This window comes from Chiloscyllium plagiosum, chromosome 11 (assembly GCF_004010195.1).
Source record: "Chiloscyllium plagiosum isolate BGI_BamShark_2017 chromosome 11, ASM401019v2, whole genome shotgun sequence".
Lineage (NCBI taxonomy): Eukaryota > Metazoa > Chordata > Chondrichthyes > Orectolobiformes > Hemiscylliidae > Chiloscyllium > Chiloscyllium plagiosum.
The window spans coordinates 12988811-13006404 of record NC_057720.1 but is presented as its reverse complement, the minus strand read 5'-3'; the positions used below and the strand labels follow the sequence as shown (position 1 = coordinate 13006404).

Here is a 17594-nt window from a genome sequence, read left to right as displayed (position 1 = left end):
CTCAAAGGAAATTTAAAAGCCCAAGTAAGGATGTCAGATTTCTATTCCTAAAGAACATAGTGAGATTTTATAACTGACAATTGATTTAGTATCAATCAATATTAACATTTAGCTGCATCAGGATTAGAGGAACAATATTATCTCAGACATACCCCCCAAAAACTTACCAATGTGCTGCCAAAGTGATCTGATGACATCTCCCACTTGACTAAATAAAAGACTGAACTGTGGGTTTTAAACAGGGTTACATTACACAAAATTTTAAAATTTAATTTGATCTCACCCTTTGCATACTTCTCTGCGGCCCTAACATTGTATTCCTCGCTCTAAAATCCTTATGCACCTTGTATGGTATTCATGGCCTGCGCTGCATGCAAAACAAAACTGGTCACTGTACATCAGTACGTGACAATAATCAAATCAAATCAGAGCCAAAATGCAAACTCTATTCAGTCTCCCACAGATACCGCTAGAATGCAAACATTCCCCCTTTCTGCTTTTAATAAAATTCAAGTGCTTAAGAAAGCACAATCTAACAACCACTTGAAATGATTCAATTCTCAGGTAGATTGCAAAAGGTGCTGAAAGAACACAATTAATGAAGTGTGTATAATGGCAGGGATGGGGTGGGGGGGGAAGAAAGGGGTGGCAGTTTGATATCTGTCAGTGCAACGTTTGAGCAGTTGAGAAGATGAAACCCTTTGAGCAAATTTCATTTTTTTCCAGAATTAGGTCAGGCCCTGTCAGATAATTTGCACTGTTGACATCGGTGCACCCAACATTGCCCTTCACTATTTGACTGGAGGAGGCTGCAATGAGATCTGAAGAGTAACAAAGTAAAAACTAAAAGCAAAATATTGCAGACACTGGAAATATGAAAAACAAAATACTGGAGAAACTCAGCAGGCCCAACAGTATCTGTGGGAAGGAAAACAGTTAATGTTAACTCGAATGTGATTCTTCTTCACAATTAGAGTGACAACGTCCCCAACTCTTACATTAAGGGTGATCATGATTTGGAGGAGCTGGTGTTGGACTGGGGTGGACAAAGTTAAAAATCACACAACAACAGGTTATAGTCTAACAGGTTTATTCGGAAGTGCTAGCTTTCAGAGCACTGCTCCTTCATAAGGTGGTTCCTGATGAAGCAGCAGCACTTCGAAAGCTAGTGCTTCCAAATAAACCTGTTGGACTATAACCTGGTATTGTGTGATTTTTAACATTAAAGGTGATGTGATTGCCCTTCGCAGGTGCATTAGACAAAACATGACACTGAGCAACATAAGGAAATATTAGTCGAGATGAATTATAAACTTGGTTGAAGGGGTAGACTTTGGAGAGTGCCTCAAAGATGAAAGCAATGTAAAAATGTGGAGGAGTGTAGAGTATTCCAGAAATTGGGACTGAGGCAACTGGAGGGAAAACCAATTGAAATCCACAATGCTCAGGAGATAGAAACTGGAGATATAGGAGGGTTCTGAGGCTGGATGAATTTATGGCTATAATGAGGGATGAGGTTGTGAAAGGATATGAAAATAAAGATGATAATTTCAAGATCCACCCATTCCTGACCAGGAACCAATGTAGCTCAGTGAACATTTGGAGTGTCATTTGGTGCAATCACCTGAGTTTATGTGAGGATAGAATGTGGAAGCCAACAGGGCAATTAAGGAGGTAGAAGTAGGCTGCATCTAATAATGGCACAAAGACGAGGTCTGAAGTTTACCGCAGGGTTAGATTAGATTAGATTACTTACAGTGTGGAAACAGGCCCTTTGGCCCAACAAGTCCACACCAACCCGCCGAAGCGCAACCCACCCAAACCCATTCCCCTATACCTAACGCTACGGGCAATTTAGCATGGCCAATTCACTCAACCTGCACATTTTTGGACTGTGGGAGGAAACCAGAGCACCCGGAGGAAACCTACGCAGACGCGGGGAGAATGTGCAAACTCCACACAGACAGTCGCCTGAGGCGGGAATTGAACCCGGGTCTCTGGCGCTGTGAGGCAGCAGTGCTAACCACTATACCACCGTGCCGCCCACTGGTTAACGTGACACAGTCTGCAAACAGACAGTCTCAAACCCAGGCTGCTGTTGGGAAATGGAGCTTGGATCAGAAAAAGGTTGAGGCCTTCCTAATATTTAACTGGAGGGTAATATCTGCTCGTCAGTACTGGATATTAGATATAGATAACTTAGCAAATGGAGTGTTTGAGGGAGATGATGCTGGGTGTTGTCAGTGCACACGGGAAAGCCAATACTATACTTTCAGATGATGTCAGTAAGGGAGGACAATGTTGAGAGAAGTAGTAGAGGGCCGGTCATTGAGGGGGGCAGTAAGTCAGAGCGTGGGATTGCAAATGATTCACTGGTTACATTTAGAGTAGAACCAAGTGAGAACAACCCCACCCAAATGAACAATGAAGAGTTATTGAAGGAGCAAAGCTAATGACTTCATCAAAGATTGTAGACAAGTCAAAAAGGGTGAGGAGTGAAATATCACCTTTGTCTCAATCACATAGAATGCAATTAGTGACTTTGTGTCCTTCCAATCAGACCTCCTTTGGAGAACCAAAACAACACTTCACACAAGAATTTGCAGTTAAGATGGGAGTGGATTTGTGTCTAATATACTTGTGTGTGTATATATATATATATATGGGATGTGTGTCACTGGCAAGGCCAACATTTTCAGCCCATCCTTAAGTGCTCATTGAGGTAATGTTGGCAAGCTCTCTCATTGAATCACTGCAGTCCACACAGTGTAGGCAGACATAGAGTGCTGTTAGACAGTTCCAGAATTTTAACATCCACAATGAAGGAATGACAGACAGAGGTCCATTCCACCCTTGGTCATTTGCTGCCCTCGTCTTTCTAAAAGATAAGGTCACGGGGTTGGAAGGTGCTGCCAAAAGGGAAAAGGTGACAATTTATGTTTAAAATCTATTACAATTGCAAAACAGAAACTGAAGCAACATCAAAAATATACTTGATGAATCAAAATAAACTTAATAAACATTAATAAAAATAAACTTCACAAAGATAAACTTAACAAACAAAACTAAACTTAATAAACATTAAATTTATGCCCCACAGTCACATCCAATTATCTTCTGTTGCTGGGTCTTACACAGTCTTCAGGCTTGACACACTATTTTGAGTATCACTGACCAGAGCGCCCAGCAATCCTATGTTACCTCCTGTCCATCACAAGGTTCTGAGACCATCAGAGATAGCACTGGTAACTCTGGAGGACCGCATGCTCCTGACATTTTTTTTAAAAAAGTGCGTTGAATGCAATGTTTTGATCCTGGAGCTTAAGTTTGAAAGAAAACTTATCTTTTTGACAGGTGCATTGCAGAACTGCCAGCAAGTGAAATCTGTAGCATTAATGTGGAAAGGCTCTCAATGTCTGGTGATGCTTGAAGTGGCTATTGCAAGGTCAAATATTCAGGCTCATAGCAGCATATCTCTGGAGCTAGAGTCAACAACAGGTTGGTGAAGCCAGCTGGAGGAAAACACCATAAAGTGTGTCCTCTTAAAATGAGCCAGCCAGCCATGTACCGAAAGAGACTTTCTACAATACAAAACGAAGGGCGGAAGACGTCAATGCAGGAGAAATCTTATGTGGTCTACTGAATATTTCCATCTAATTCACATAGTCTCATAAGTTCACCAACTATATAGTACAGCAGTGAATATACACACAGCTTCAAAATATACACTTAAATAATAAAAACACAATTTTTCACAATTTGTTTTATTTTGGCAATGCTGTACATCAGTTTTAACATTTAATCAAGCACATGTAATTTATAAGCTGAATTCCATTTTTCTGGTAATAAAGTTTTAGAAATACTGGGACTTTGTATTCAAGTTGGTTTAATTAAGAAATGCATTTTCAACCACTAAAGTATGAAAGTTATTTTAATGAAATATTAAATAGAAAATGAAGCTGTTATTGTTGAGCAAATAATATTCATGGCACAAAAATATTCAAAGTTTTCAAAAGCAAGGGCTTATATACTTGCTTTAATGAGTGCAACATGCAACTTTTGCCATTCACGGAATTCAACTGATCCCTAACATTTCAGAGACACGTTGCATGGAAGACATTTCATAAACTGCTTTATACAATGGTAGCTGTAATTAAATACATTGCAATTACAACCAATATGAAAGGCTCAGGTTGTCACATATTCAATTTAGCAGCTCCAAATACGTAATTGGGACTTTTCCCTTCTGATTTCCTCTTTCACCCATTAACCAGTCAGAATCCATTCCCGGCAGACTATAAACTGTTATGACCTGAAACAGAAACCAGATCTATTACTAGCTGTGGCAAAGGAGGGGTGGGAGGAGAAGCTGACAGGAGTGAAAATGAAAATAATGGAAAGTGAGAGGAAAATAGATGACTGAAGAGGAAAGGAGGGTACAAGTGGAGAGAACCAACTAAACTACAGGACAGGAATTAAAACTATATTCTACTGTAAATGTCAGGACATGCCATGGTGTGAAGGTGAATATATTACAAAACAAATATTTGTATAAAGCACTGATGGCAGCATAATATTTCCATTAAAAAGTATTTGAAAAAACAGGTTCCGTTTCAAGCTATTCTGATAATGCACCAGAATCTCCCACTCCATCCTCTCAACAGTAATAGATCATACAAATAACCATCAATTCCACCATAACTCAGTCTCTTGGCCAAGCTGAACTAGATCATGATGACTTACTGCTGACCTTCAGACCACACATCCTAAATCAATGTAACTCATGCCCAGATCCACCTTACAGTCTTTTCCACAATTCCACAACACATTGCTCATTCACTTGTCACCAGCTCAAATTCTTTAATGCCATCTTCACATTCTAATGCCATTTTCAGCTTCACAAAGCTACAAAGCTCACATGTTGCTTTTCTGTCTTGCTCATCCAATCACTCTGGCCCTCAAAGAAATTTATCACTTTGGCATGCTTACATCTCCAGACTCTGGTCTTCTATACAGTCCCATTTCTCTTTGGCCCTTGACTAGTAATAGACCTTCACCTATTTTGGTACGACTCTCTTTAACATCATGTCTAAACCTCTCTGCCTCTCTCTCTCTCATTTCTTAAGGATCCTTCCATGGCTTAGTGGTCATTCCTGCGTTTCTCCTCATTTTTATTTCCTGCTTGATCCGGTCCATTTTCCATGCTAAAAGCACTATAAAGTTTTTGGTGCTTTACTGGAGCAAGAGTGCCAAGAAGCTCAATTCCCAAAGTTTAGGTTTAACACAGAGGAGATTTTGTTTTAATATTCCTTCTTGGCATATAGTACCTTGAGAAGATGGTGGCTGTGCTCAAGTGTAAAGGGGACAGGCAGGTGAGGACACACTTAAAACGTAGCTCTCTAAATTAGGATTCTGAGCCACCGAACTGTAACCAGAAGTGAAATTGAGTGTTTTGGAATAAAATTGCAGTTTACTGGAAACAGGCAAAATTCAGTTCAAGTACTTAATATCCACATGCTTTTAAAATTGGAAATGGAATAACAGACTAGATCAATAATTAGGTTCAAATTGTCTTTGCTCTTCAGCATTCAAACTATAAATGCAATTGTGTGTACATCAGCTTATGCTGAAGTATCATTTCAAACTGAATAGTCCCCATTACTTCAGTTACAAGCACTCAGGTCTCACTGAGAAAGTAAACATGCTGTTAATCTCAAGTTTTACTCTACACCACACTTAACTATACAAAGCAGGTAACATAAGGTACTACTTAAGTGGAGCTTTGAGTGTTTAATTCAATAAAATGGCTCAAATGCACAAAGCTGAAGTAAAATTTATAGCATTGCATGGGAATTCTCAAATTAGCTCCAATAAACGTTCATCACATTGAGTTTAAAATAGGAGAGAAAGAAATTGGGGAGCTATTTGTAGTGAAAAAAAAAGTCCAAGGAATATCCAGTTAAGGACTTCAACTCCAAACCAGCTTGAACTGCTTATTACCTCTAGGCCCCTGATTCTATTTCAGTAATTGTTCTTCATATTTTGATTGCTCTCCAATCCTGAACAATAGACGCATAATATGGTCAAAAATGTTTGATCAATTTAAATCACTTAGTTCCTTGATGCTTCGGCTGAATAAGACATTAAGTAGCTGATCCACACAGACCAACAAGACCTTAGAAACCTTCAAATAGAGTGCATGCCAAAAATGATCTCAGCAACCTCGTATTAGAAAGAGAAACAAAGGAAGAGGTCAATACCCATTTTCTAATAAATAACGGCCACTTGGAAATATGAAAGACCAAACTCTATGGCACAAGATAGATGAGTTAAGTATTAAAAACAGAAACACTAAGATAAGGGAATCCAGAAACCTCTATTCAATGAGACTGTGGATTCATAAACACAACTGTTGAATATATACAGATATAGGAGGAGTCGGCAACTCAGCTATTCAAATCTATAACGGCCTGCCTGATTACTCCACATTCCTGCCTACTCATGATAACCTTTCATTCCCTTACTTACCAAGAAAATATCTACTTCAGTCTTAAAAACATTCAAAGACTCTTATTCCACCATTTTTTGAGGAAGAGCTCCAAATACATTTCGGCTTCTGCAAGAAAGCATTTCTCATCTGTTCTCATTGCACAAGCACCTATTTTTTAAATAGTGCCATTTAGCTCTAGATTCTCAAAGAGGAAACATCTCTTTCCATAACCTCCCAGTCAGAGGAGGCATGTTGTGAATCTGATTATTGTGTCTCCATAGCCAATTCAGGGGAAATCTATAAATAATGAACATAATTTGACTGTATTATTAGGAAAACTTTTCTTTTAAAACAAACATTTGGACACTTTATGGCATACCTCATCAGCCAGAAGTGACAACTCATTACTGTCTGCAGCATCATAATCATACAACACCCGTGCCTTTCTGGTACCACTGGATGCCACTTTATAATCATTACTACTGGGTACTGGACAGTTCGGTATGCTCAGCGGGATGGAAGATGCAGAACTTGGCACAGTGCTTGGTGAAAGGGAAGCTGAAGCTGTCTGATTGTTGTTGGAAGAAAATGTGGTTGGAAAACTGAAAACAATAAAAATAATTAAGTTTTAATTCATAGAACAGCAATTTCTAGATCTAATCTCTAGGTCATATGTCACCTCCTTTTAATATTAGGTTTTCATTCTGGCACCTACCGTAAAATGTAAGTGAAGGAGAGATTGGTGACATTACCAAAAAACATGTATTAAAATCAATTAACATAGGTAAAAACAATGTAATTTGCAACATGGCATAGAATGCATTCCTTTTTCGTGGTGGTAACCATAACACACAGGTAACAGGTTAAGCATTAAAAAGCTTCACTCCAGTGAATGTCATTGAGCTGCCCAGTCCAACTCTCCTCTTTATTGCTACCTTTGCTTCTGGAGCCATAACTCATCTTTTCTCAGCCTAGTATAAATACCTCCCTATTTCTCCCTTTTTTTTAGCTTTGACAAAGGGTCAGTTAGACTCGAAACGTCAGCTCTTTTCCCTCCTTACAGATGCTGTCAGGCCTGTTGAGATTTTCCAGCATTTTCTCTTTTGGTTTCAGATTCCAGCATCTGCAGTAATTGCTTTTATCCACCTATCCCTTCCTCCCTTTCTTTCTAGTTCTACATATTCGCTCCTTTTGGATAATTGCTCTACTTGTTTTAGAGAAAGCCATGATTAAATCTGCCTCCATACCAGCCCCCAGAAGTGTATTCCAGATTTTAATTCATGTTATCTTTCATTCATGTACCATTCATCTTAATTTGATATCTTCTGGTTCTATCCCTTCCACTAATGAGAACACTTTCTCCTTAGGTACTTTGTACAGATGCATCACGGTTATAATTACCTCTATCAAACCTGGTCTGGGCAGATCTAATGATATCTAACTTGTCACCAATGTGTAATAGTTATCACCACAAGGAAGGAATAGATTCTATACCATGTTACAAATTAAATAGGCAAAAATAATGTAAACAAAAATTAATGTTGATGCATGTTTTTCAGATCCTCTTTCTGAGAGAAGGAAAAATCCCAGCTTCTTCATCTTTGCCTGAAATCATTCACATATATCTTTTCTGCACTCTCTCAAACACCTTCATGAGCTTTCTGTAGTAATCAGAATTGGATGTAATATTCCAGCTGTGGTCAAATCAGTGTTTTATAAAAGTTCACCACAATGTCTTTGCTTTTGTATTCTGCCTCTATTTAAGTGCAGAGTTCCATAAACTTTAGTCACAACTTTCTCAACCTGCCCTGTGCCACCCTCAGTGATTTGAGTGCATGCAGACAGGCATAGAAGTCCCTCTGTTACGGTGTTCCCTCTATATGTGTACCTTTATTTTTAAGAGAGAACCTGAAGAAATGATTCCAAAGGAACTATTGGATGGATATGGAGGCTTTGGAGAGGTTGCAGAAGAGGTTTACCAGGATGTTGCCTGAATTGGAGTGTATTAGCTATAATAAGAGGTTGGACAAACTTGGATTGTTTTCACTACAGCATCAGAAGCTGAGGGGTGACCTGAGTGGCATGAATAGGGTGGAATCTTTCCTCCCCATGATGGAAATGTTAAAATATTAGGGTGATAGGCTTAAGGTGACAGGCAAAAAACTTAAGGGAGATAATCTTCTTTTCTTAAAAAAAAAGCACAGAGGATGGTACACGTCTGGAACACGTCGCCAGGGGAAGTGGCAGTAGAAGCAGATATGTCACCAATATTTAAGAGGTATTTAGACACATGCAAACAGGCAGGGAATATAGGGATACAGACCATATGCAGGCAGGTGGGATTGTATCAGAAGGGCTTCACAGTCAGCACAGACGTAACAGGCAGAAGGGCCTGCTCCTGTTTTCTCACAAATCAATTTTGGCTCCCACTCTAGCTCCCCTGAACTTTAAAACTCACATCATTGTATTTCAAACACCCTCTGTGGTCTCATCTCTCTCCCTCCCAATCTCGGTGATCTCCTTTAGGCTCTATGACCTCAAAGCTCTACATGGGCCAAGGAGTGGCAAATGGAGTTTAATTTAGATAAATGTGAGGTGCTGCATCTTGATAAGGCAAATCAGGACAGGACGTATACACTTAATGCTAAGGTTCTGGGGAGTCTTGCAAACAAAGAGACCATGGAATGCAGGGTCATATTTCCTTGAAAATGTGGAGTCGCAGCAAGACAGGGTAGTGAAGGCAGCATTTGGTACTCTTGCCTTTATAGGGTAGTGCATTGAGTATAGGCGTTGGGATGTTATGTTGCAGCTGTACAGGACACTGATTAGGTCATTTTTGGAATACTGCATGCAATTCTGGTCTCCTTGCTAGAGGACGTTGTGAAACATCAAAGAGTTCAGAAAAGATTTACAAGGATGTTGCCAGGACTGGAGTATTTGAGCTACAGGGAGAGGCTGAATAGGCTGGGGCTATTTTCCTAGGAAAGTCAGAGATTGAGAGGTGACCTTTTAATGGTTTATGAAATCATGAGGGGCATGAACAGGGTGAATAGCCAAGGTATTTTTTCCCCCAGGGTGGGCAAGCCCACAACTAGAGGGCATAGATTTAAGGAGAGAGGGGAAATTTTAAACTTTTTCACATAGAGCATGGTATGTGTATGGAATGAGCGACCACAGGAAGTGAAGGAGGCTGGTACGATTACATTTAAAAGGCATATGGATGGGTACATGAATAGGAAGGGTTTAGAGGGATATGCTAGCAAATGGGACTAGATTAACATAGGATATCTGGTTGGTATGGACAAGTTGGGCCACAAGGTCTCTTGCTGTGCTGCACATCTCTATGACTCTATATTACCTGTCATCATTCTAAATGCAGAACACTGAGTTGTTTAAGTTTCATCTGCCACGTGTCTGTCAATCCCTCCAGGTTATTACTTCTTGAGGTCTATAACTATCCACCCCTTGGTTCACAATGTGCAAATTTTCACATCAAGTCTTGACTCATTAAAATAGACTGAGGAAAACAGTAGTTCTATTCAGACTCCTGGCAACCTGACTATAACTCCAATCTGAAAGATAATCACTTACCACTACTCTTTTGAAAAAGAAAACTTGAACTCATATTCCTATTACACATCAGGAAGCCCCAAATCATTTTAGTCACTCAATTACCTTTATTGGTTTGAAAATTTGGAAAATTGTCTGTAGCTCTGTGCTAAACTATACAGGAAAGATTTAAATATCCTTAAGCTTGCTTTGATGTTATGAGCCATTATTTACTGCAGAAAGGCTCTTTTCCACTGAAAAGCTTTATTACCTTCCAAGCTGCTTCTGTAAGTCAACCATATACTGGTAACACTGAGCATAGTATGTCAATTGGGCATCAACATAGTCATGCAGACAACGAAGGTGATGAGCCTGTGGCAGAGAGAAACAAAATGCAGAATGGAAAAGATATACTGGCAAAAAGGTCATTATATCAGAAAATTAGATTGATTTTCAAAATCATCCAAAAGTTAAGAGACAGTTTAATGTGTTTAGAGTGAAATAGTATCTGTAATTACCAGTCAGGTTTCCTCTAATGGCTGTTAATGCACATCAGCAGGCAACTGGATGAGATGACAGCACATGAATAAGCAATTCAGTAGGGCCACTGATAAGGGTTAGAGGAACTTACATGAGTGCTGCTAATTCCTTCAAGCAAAAGTCTTGTGATCTCTGCTTGGCGGTCAAATTCACTTTGAGTAATCCGCATTTCCTGCTCAGCCTACATAAAGAGAGTGTGAAAAGAAACGTTCAGGCATTTGAACGAGAAAATATCTTTTCAGGGGAAAAAAGGCACTTCTACTTTTTAAAATAGATACTAGCTTAAAAAAATTCTGCTTGCCAGAAGTATTTTTAAAATTCTGAGCTCAAAAATCCAATAACAAATGTAGAATTTATTTTCTAACTATTTAACTCTCACATTAAAAAAGTATTACATTTTAAAGTGCCCAAGTGATGGATAGATGATAATTTCAGTTGAATTCTATTTACACATTTACTAGACAACGAGCTAACTGTACAATTAATCAATAGTTTGCTACAACAAGTATGAATTTAAATGCATAATCACATTTGAAATTAACAAAGACTAAGAGAGAATGGCAACAGCATCCAACAGGCGGTTTATGTTCATTCACTCAACAGATTTTCCACAGATTGCAATCAATAACAAGTGGAATTTAAAAAAAAAATCCTTTTCTCTTCCATGCCTCGGTGCAAGCTTTCTTATTTTGACACTGATAACATCACAAAAATAAGCTTTCAAAAGGAGGTCCCGTGGATCAGTTATTATGCTTATGCAGTTTTTTGAATGTCACTTACTAGCATGCAGTTTATGTATACTAATAAATATTTTCTATAATAGCAGTTTCCTTTGGCTAAATGTAAGTTTGTAGAATTCCCCGATGTGAGTCAACACCTGCAGGAATTGCACACTTCAAAAAAAGCGAAAGGCGTTAATCTAGAATTAAATTATTGTAGACTTTGTGCAAGCTTAATTACTAAAGTGGATAATAATATACTTTAAAGAATCAAATAAAATAATCTGAAAATACATGTAATAGGAAGTGCTTCAAGATCTAATTTTAAACCTATTATGTAGAACTGCATAAGCATTCTAATACATGGTTATCAATAACCAAGAATGTAATTACCAAAGACTATTAAAAGTGCACAGCTTGACTTTACATTTACTCATTTATATTGTACAACATCACAATTATTGTAGTGAATGAACTAGGTTGAACAGTAATCCATTTTAAAAATAGCAATATTAGCATCAGACTGTACAACACATGCTGATGCTATTTGTTAATGCTCAAATATACCCTCTCTTTTCTCCCACCCATTCCTGAACAGCAAATTCTCAAATTTATCCCTTCACAAAATCAAGTTAAACCAATCAGTCTGCTGATGCCTGACTCAATAGTTTGATTGACAGCTGTTTCAGTGAGTTAGGGTCAGCTCCCTTATAGCAGAGGGGTGCAGAAGAAACACAGAAGGCATGGAACTCGGCTGTGAATATACAAGGCATTGCTGCACAATACCATCCTGAGCTCCTTCCCTAATACACCGGACAAAGAAGCCATTTTATAACAGGACTACATTTCCATAAAAGAGCTGATTATTGTTAGGTGCTTAAGAAAATACAATATCTGAAGTCAATATTTACTTATTGCTGCTACACAGATGCCAAATGCTCAAACGTTTTTTTGAAAAGCAATTCAAATATTATTCACATCAGGTTACAGTGCCCTAAGCATTGGAGGGTTCAGGTTTATCACAAGAAAACAGCTTTACTTTTACTTACTTTTGTCACCTCCTCTGCCCAAAGCTGTCAAGCATTTAAACAAACAACAGTCACTAATTTGCAATACATTTGTCAAATGCACAGACTTTTTAAATGAAATGGATGACAGATATACAGGTGTATTATGCTAATTACTGCTCAACAAAAGTACCATAGCAGTGAAACGTATGCATGGAGACAAAAATAAATTGAACTGGAACACAAATGAGACATGCTGTTAATCTGATGAGTTTTGAATTTCAAGTTAACACCATAATCTCGTCAATTGTGATCCATTTCACTTGTGTCACACTTTAATTCAGCTTATCAATTATCAGAAACATGCTTGCTAAATTCTGAATGTTTTAAACAAAATGCTAATATCTTTTTCTTCAAAAATTTTGAAAATTTAAATATTTTATCATTGAAGTGTCAAAAGAAAAGCAAGTCTTCAATGCTGCCCAAAATCAAAATGATATATTAACACACATCATAACAGTTTTCAGGAACTGAGGATTGATACAATATTGCAATGTGCACAAAGTGAAAAGCACTACAGTGTAAAAAATCAGGAACTAGAAGCTTGTGCTTCTAATGCAGACCCACATCGTGATTCTTACAAATGCAGGAGTGGCCCTGGACAATGGATTTTTCAGACAGCCTTCCAACCAAATATTGTCGCAGGAAGATACCTATCGTCAGAGAGAATCCTCTGAAGTGGCTATTTTGTGGTTTGTCCAAAACAAATGTGATAATGCAAGCGGAAGGATCACCAAGATTGGAGTCCAAAACTTTGTGTTCTATAAGGAGTATGCCAGGATTTTTACCAGTTTATTCCAAACCATAAAATTACAATAAGCTGAAAAGGTACAATGTGTCAAAGCCTGAACTGCTTCATTGAAACACTTTCATTTCTGAAAATCCTAAACAGTTACTCGGAACATACTGCAAGATCTCAAAGCTATAAAATTATATTGATCTGTCAATAACTGTCCAACTCAACAACCAATAATGGCAACTGCAAGGTAGTCTATCTGTGGTGATGCAAAAATGGTTTAAATGTCAATTCAATCCAGTACAATTAAGAATAGGTTCAACAGACTGGATCTTGTGAAACTGCCGCTGCAGCATAAACATAAGATAACCATTGTTACAAAAATATAATTAAGAGTTTTACAAACAAGTGGTAAGAATCAGGAATGTGCTGGCACAAAGTGGTTCAAGCAGATAGCATTTATGGGACAATAGCAGCAGGCAGGATAGGAAGATGTAATTATGAATACAGTGCAATCCAGACACCAGCAAAGACCATTAGGGCCTAAGGGTTGCTACTCTCTATATAGGGTCTACATAATACTACAGCTATTCTTCAGGTGCTGTATGGAAACACTCACTTAATGTAAATACTGGTAACATTACACATGTCACAACATGTTGATGTATAGGTTTACAAAGCAAATTTTCAGTTTTAACCAGCTGTCTACAAAGCAGGAAAATATGTAGACAGGCAGCCAATAGAGGGTTGACATTTTCTGCAGGAAAGAACAGATATCTTGTACAATTAATTTACTTCTCATTAATATTTTCTAAAGAGAAGATACCCACCCTACTGAAGATGGGCAAGGAGCATGGTTGAAAATGAAACTTTGAGAACCATGCAATGCTTGCAAATGTAAGACAGTAAATTCTCTAATAGGATAGTCCAGTACAATTTTAAACGTCCACAGTTAACGGGGTAAGGAGAGGGGAAGGTGACCCTGCTTGCTGTTGCACATTCTGTGGGATACAAAGTGGTTTTGCCATAATCCCAGCAAAGGGATTCAGCATGACAATTCTAAAAGAGATCAAAGAACCCTTAACCTCTACATGTCTTGGTAATATGTTTGCATAACCCTGCAGTACATGCAAAGGTATTAGAAGGTTAATGTTGAATATGCTCACTGATACATCTAAAAGGCTATCAAGAATTGTTGTAAATATTAGGCAGCAGCTGGGCATATCTAAAGTTGAGAAGCCCATTGTGAAGTGTTCTCATTTTGAACTGCAACAGCAGCTTATCTTTAAGCATAAGCTTTATCCATACAATCATTCACTACTAAAGTGCAAAACTTCATGTCTTGTTTCTATTTAATCTTCTTCAGTAGAGAATGACTAAAATCATAAGGTATCAAATGATATTGACTAAATATTACAGGTAGAACAAATTACTATAGATGCTGGAATCTGTACTGAAAACAACAAATGCTGGAGATCACCGCAAGTCAGACCACATCAATCGAGAGAGAGCAAGATAACAGTGAGTCTAGGTGAGTCATCTAGACTCAAAAGGTTAACTTGCTGTCTCTCCATGGACGCTGTCTGATCTGCTGTGATCTCCAGTATTTGTTTTCAGACTAAATATTATAATACTGTGCATGACAGTTTGTGAACTTTTATAAATGTTTAAGAAAATTTGATGTGAATGTTCTGAACTGAAAGAGTCAATGCAAAATTGTATAATTACAGAATACTAAAATTGTACAATTTCAGAGGACATGGGGGTAGGGGTCAGAAATGGTGATGAAGTAAACACAATAAAGACAGCTATACCTCCTCTTGCTATCAAATATCATTTACTGAATGACAGTCACAACATGTGACTTTAACAAGAATTAAAACAAAAATGAATTATTTTAGCAGGACAAGAGATGCATCCATCTGAAATAGATTAATTTTGCTTCCTTCCCAAAGTAAATGCTGACACATGCACATTTGGGAATTGAGGAATCAATTTAATATTTAAGACAACCTCAAAATGCAGTGCAACAGAGAAGTAGAAAGATTCTATTTACCATTCTCTATTCACTGCAGCCATTTAGAATTGAAATGTGTAAACCATTTCACAAAATCATTCAAGGCGCATAAAATTGTATTATAAAATATTAAAGCCCCAAAGAAAAAGAAAATTGAAAATCCAGAGAAATAAACTGTAGTTAAGTAGGGAGAACAAGTTTTAAAATGAGTACAAGTCTACTGATTCAAATCTATCTTGTTTATTAGTTTAGCCAAGATGACAAGTACAAACTTGTCAACCCAGGATCACCTTGGGGCTGTGATAGCAAGAGTAAGCATTCAAGTATAAAGTCAAAACACACAAGGCCAACAAACCTTCAGCCATGTTACATGCAGCAAGTTCAGCATGTAAGAGAAATTTACCATAAAGTTGTCTCCTTCAGCTTCAGAAGCATTTAGTTGCTAGAACATTCAGGTAAAGTAAACAAGGACAAGAGACATTCATATTAGCCAGATGACAATAGCTTAAGCTGAAAAGCTGAACAGGTGAACACTGTATAAAATACAGTATACTTTAATCATTAGTGGATTCAGGTTCACTGATGTTATTGTTATGTTGCATGACATAATGCAGTACTTTAGAAATCATAAAATGCCAACTCTGATGCATAAATGTTTGGGGAGCACTACCCGACAAGCAGTGCCTTATCTAACTGACCATTTGAGAGAGTTATTTAATTGGAGAGCACCAAGACTAATTCCCTTCTCACTAACCACCATTAACAATCAGTAGATGGTGCTAACAATCTGAAGTAGGATGTGTGATTTTTTTTTCCTCTGCTGCGTAGTCTCATGATACTTATTAGAATCCCAACTGCTTTGGTAACTGGCATCTGCTAACTCCCAGTTGAACACCTCAACCTAAATGCTTAATAACTTGATGTTAAAGCACTAATCTGGATTCAGCTCAGAATCATAGAGATGTACAACACGTAAACAGAACCTTCAGTCCAACCCGTCCATACCGACCAAATATCGTATATTAATCTAGACCCATTTGTCCCATATCCCGCTAAACCCTTCCTAATCAAAAACCCACCCAGCTGCCTTTTAAAAGTAAGAGTCTCCACCACTTCTTCCAGCAGCTCATTTCATACACGCACCACTCTCTGCATGAAAACATTGCCCCTTAGGTCCCTTTTAAATCCTTCCCTCATCATAAACCTATGCTCTCTAGTTTTGGACTCCCCAACCCAGGGAAGAGACCTGTCTATTTAGCCGATCTATGCCCCTCATGATTTTATAAACCTCTATAAAAGGTCACCCCTCAGTCTCAGACAGTCCAGAGAAAATAGCCCCTATTCAGCCCTTCCCTATAACTCAAACCCTCTAACCTCAGCAACATCCTTGTAAGTCTTTTCTTAACTCTTTCAGGTTTCACAACATCGTTCCTATAGTAGGGAGACCAGAATTGTACACCGCATTCCAAAAATGGCCTAACAAGTGTCCTGTACAGCCGCAACATGAACTCCCAACTCCAATACGCAATGCTCTGACCAATAATGGTAAGTTTACCAAATGCCTTCTTCACCATCCTATCTGCCTATGACTTCACTTTCAATGAACTATGAATCTGCAGTCCAAGTCCCTTTGTTCATCAACACTTCCCAAGACCTTACCATTGAGGTGTATAAATCCCACCCAGCTCAAATCAACTGAATTAAATACCCTCATATGCATATGGGTAAGATAAATATAAATACATTGATCAATACACAGTGTCAAAGCAAATTGCAGATCTGCTAATCCTTCGATTGTTCCAAAAACCGTCTCATGCATTTTTAAACTACTTATGAACTTCCTCTAACACAGTCAAGCTTTTAAAATAACTTACTCCATTATTCAGAATCAAAATGGTTTAATTTAGGTTTAAACAAACTTAAATTCTAACTAATTCAAAGATGGTATTTAGAAATGGAGTGCTTTCAAACTGGCATCTGAATTAAACACATCTAGGTCAGATATAGCATTGTTAGAGCGGTGCTGGAAAAGCACAGCAGCTCAGGCAGCATCCAAGGAGCAGGAAAATTGACGTTTCGGGCAGGAGCCCTTCACCAGGAATTCCTGAAGGTGGTCCTAACCGAAACGTCAATTTTCCTGCTCCTTGCAGGACCTGCTGCCTGACCTGCTGTGCTTTTCAAGCACCACTCTAATCTGGACTCTGATCTCCAGCATCTGCAGTCCTCACTTTCGCCGAGATATGCATAAATGTGTTCCTCTGAGACAGGCAAGAAGGGGTAAGATAAAGGAACCTTGGATGATGAGAGCGGAGGAGCTTCTTGTCAAAAGAAAGAAGGCAGCTTACGTAAGGTGGAGGAAGCAAGGGTCTTGCTCAGCTCTAGAGGATTACAGGCAGGCAAGGAAGGAGCTCAAAAATGGTCTGAGGAGAGCCAGGAGGGGGCACGAAAAAGGCTTGGCAGGAAGGATTAGGGAGAA

At 38.4% G+C, this 17594-nt stretch overlaps 1 protein-coding gene across 4 annotated transcripts in view; it reads right to left on the bottom strand.

The window, feature by feature from the left end:
• Window positions 1–3746: 3746 nt before the first annotated feature.
• LOC122554147 (endophilin-B1-like) overlaps window positions 3747–17594 on the bottom strand; it is a 40019-nt gene continuing 26171 nt past the window's right edge. Inside the window, exons 6-11 of one of the 4 annotated variants that reach the window (XM_043698714.1) lie at window positions 15474–15560; window positions 12348–12371; window positions 10671–10760; window positions 10311–10411; window positions 6870–7092; window positions 3747–4312 (exon numbers count right to left, since the gene is read on the bottom strand). In XM_043698714.1, coding sequence (XP_043554649.1) covers window positions 4205–4312; window positions 6870–7092; window positions 10311–10411; window positions 10671–10760; window positions 12348–12371; window positions 15474–15560 — 633 coding nt within the window. In that variant the 3' untranslated portion in view covers window positions 3747–4204. The remainder of the gene's footprint in view (window positions 4313–6869; window positions 7093–10310; window positions 10412–10670; window positions 10761–12347; window positions 12372–15473; window positions 15561–17594) is intronic. The other 3 variants (XM_043698715.1, XM_043698716.1, XM_043698717.1) reach the window with 3 other exon arrangements.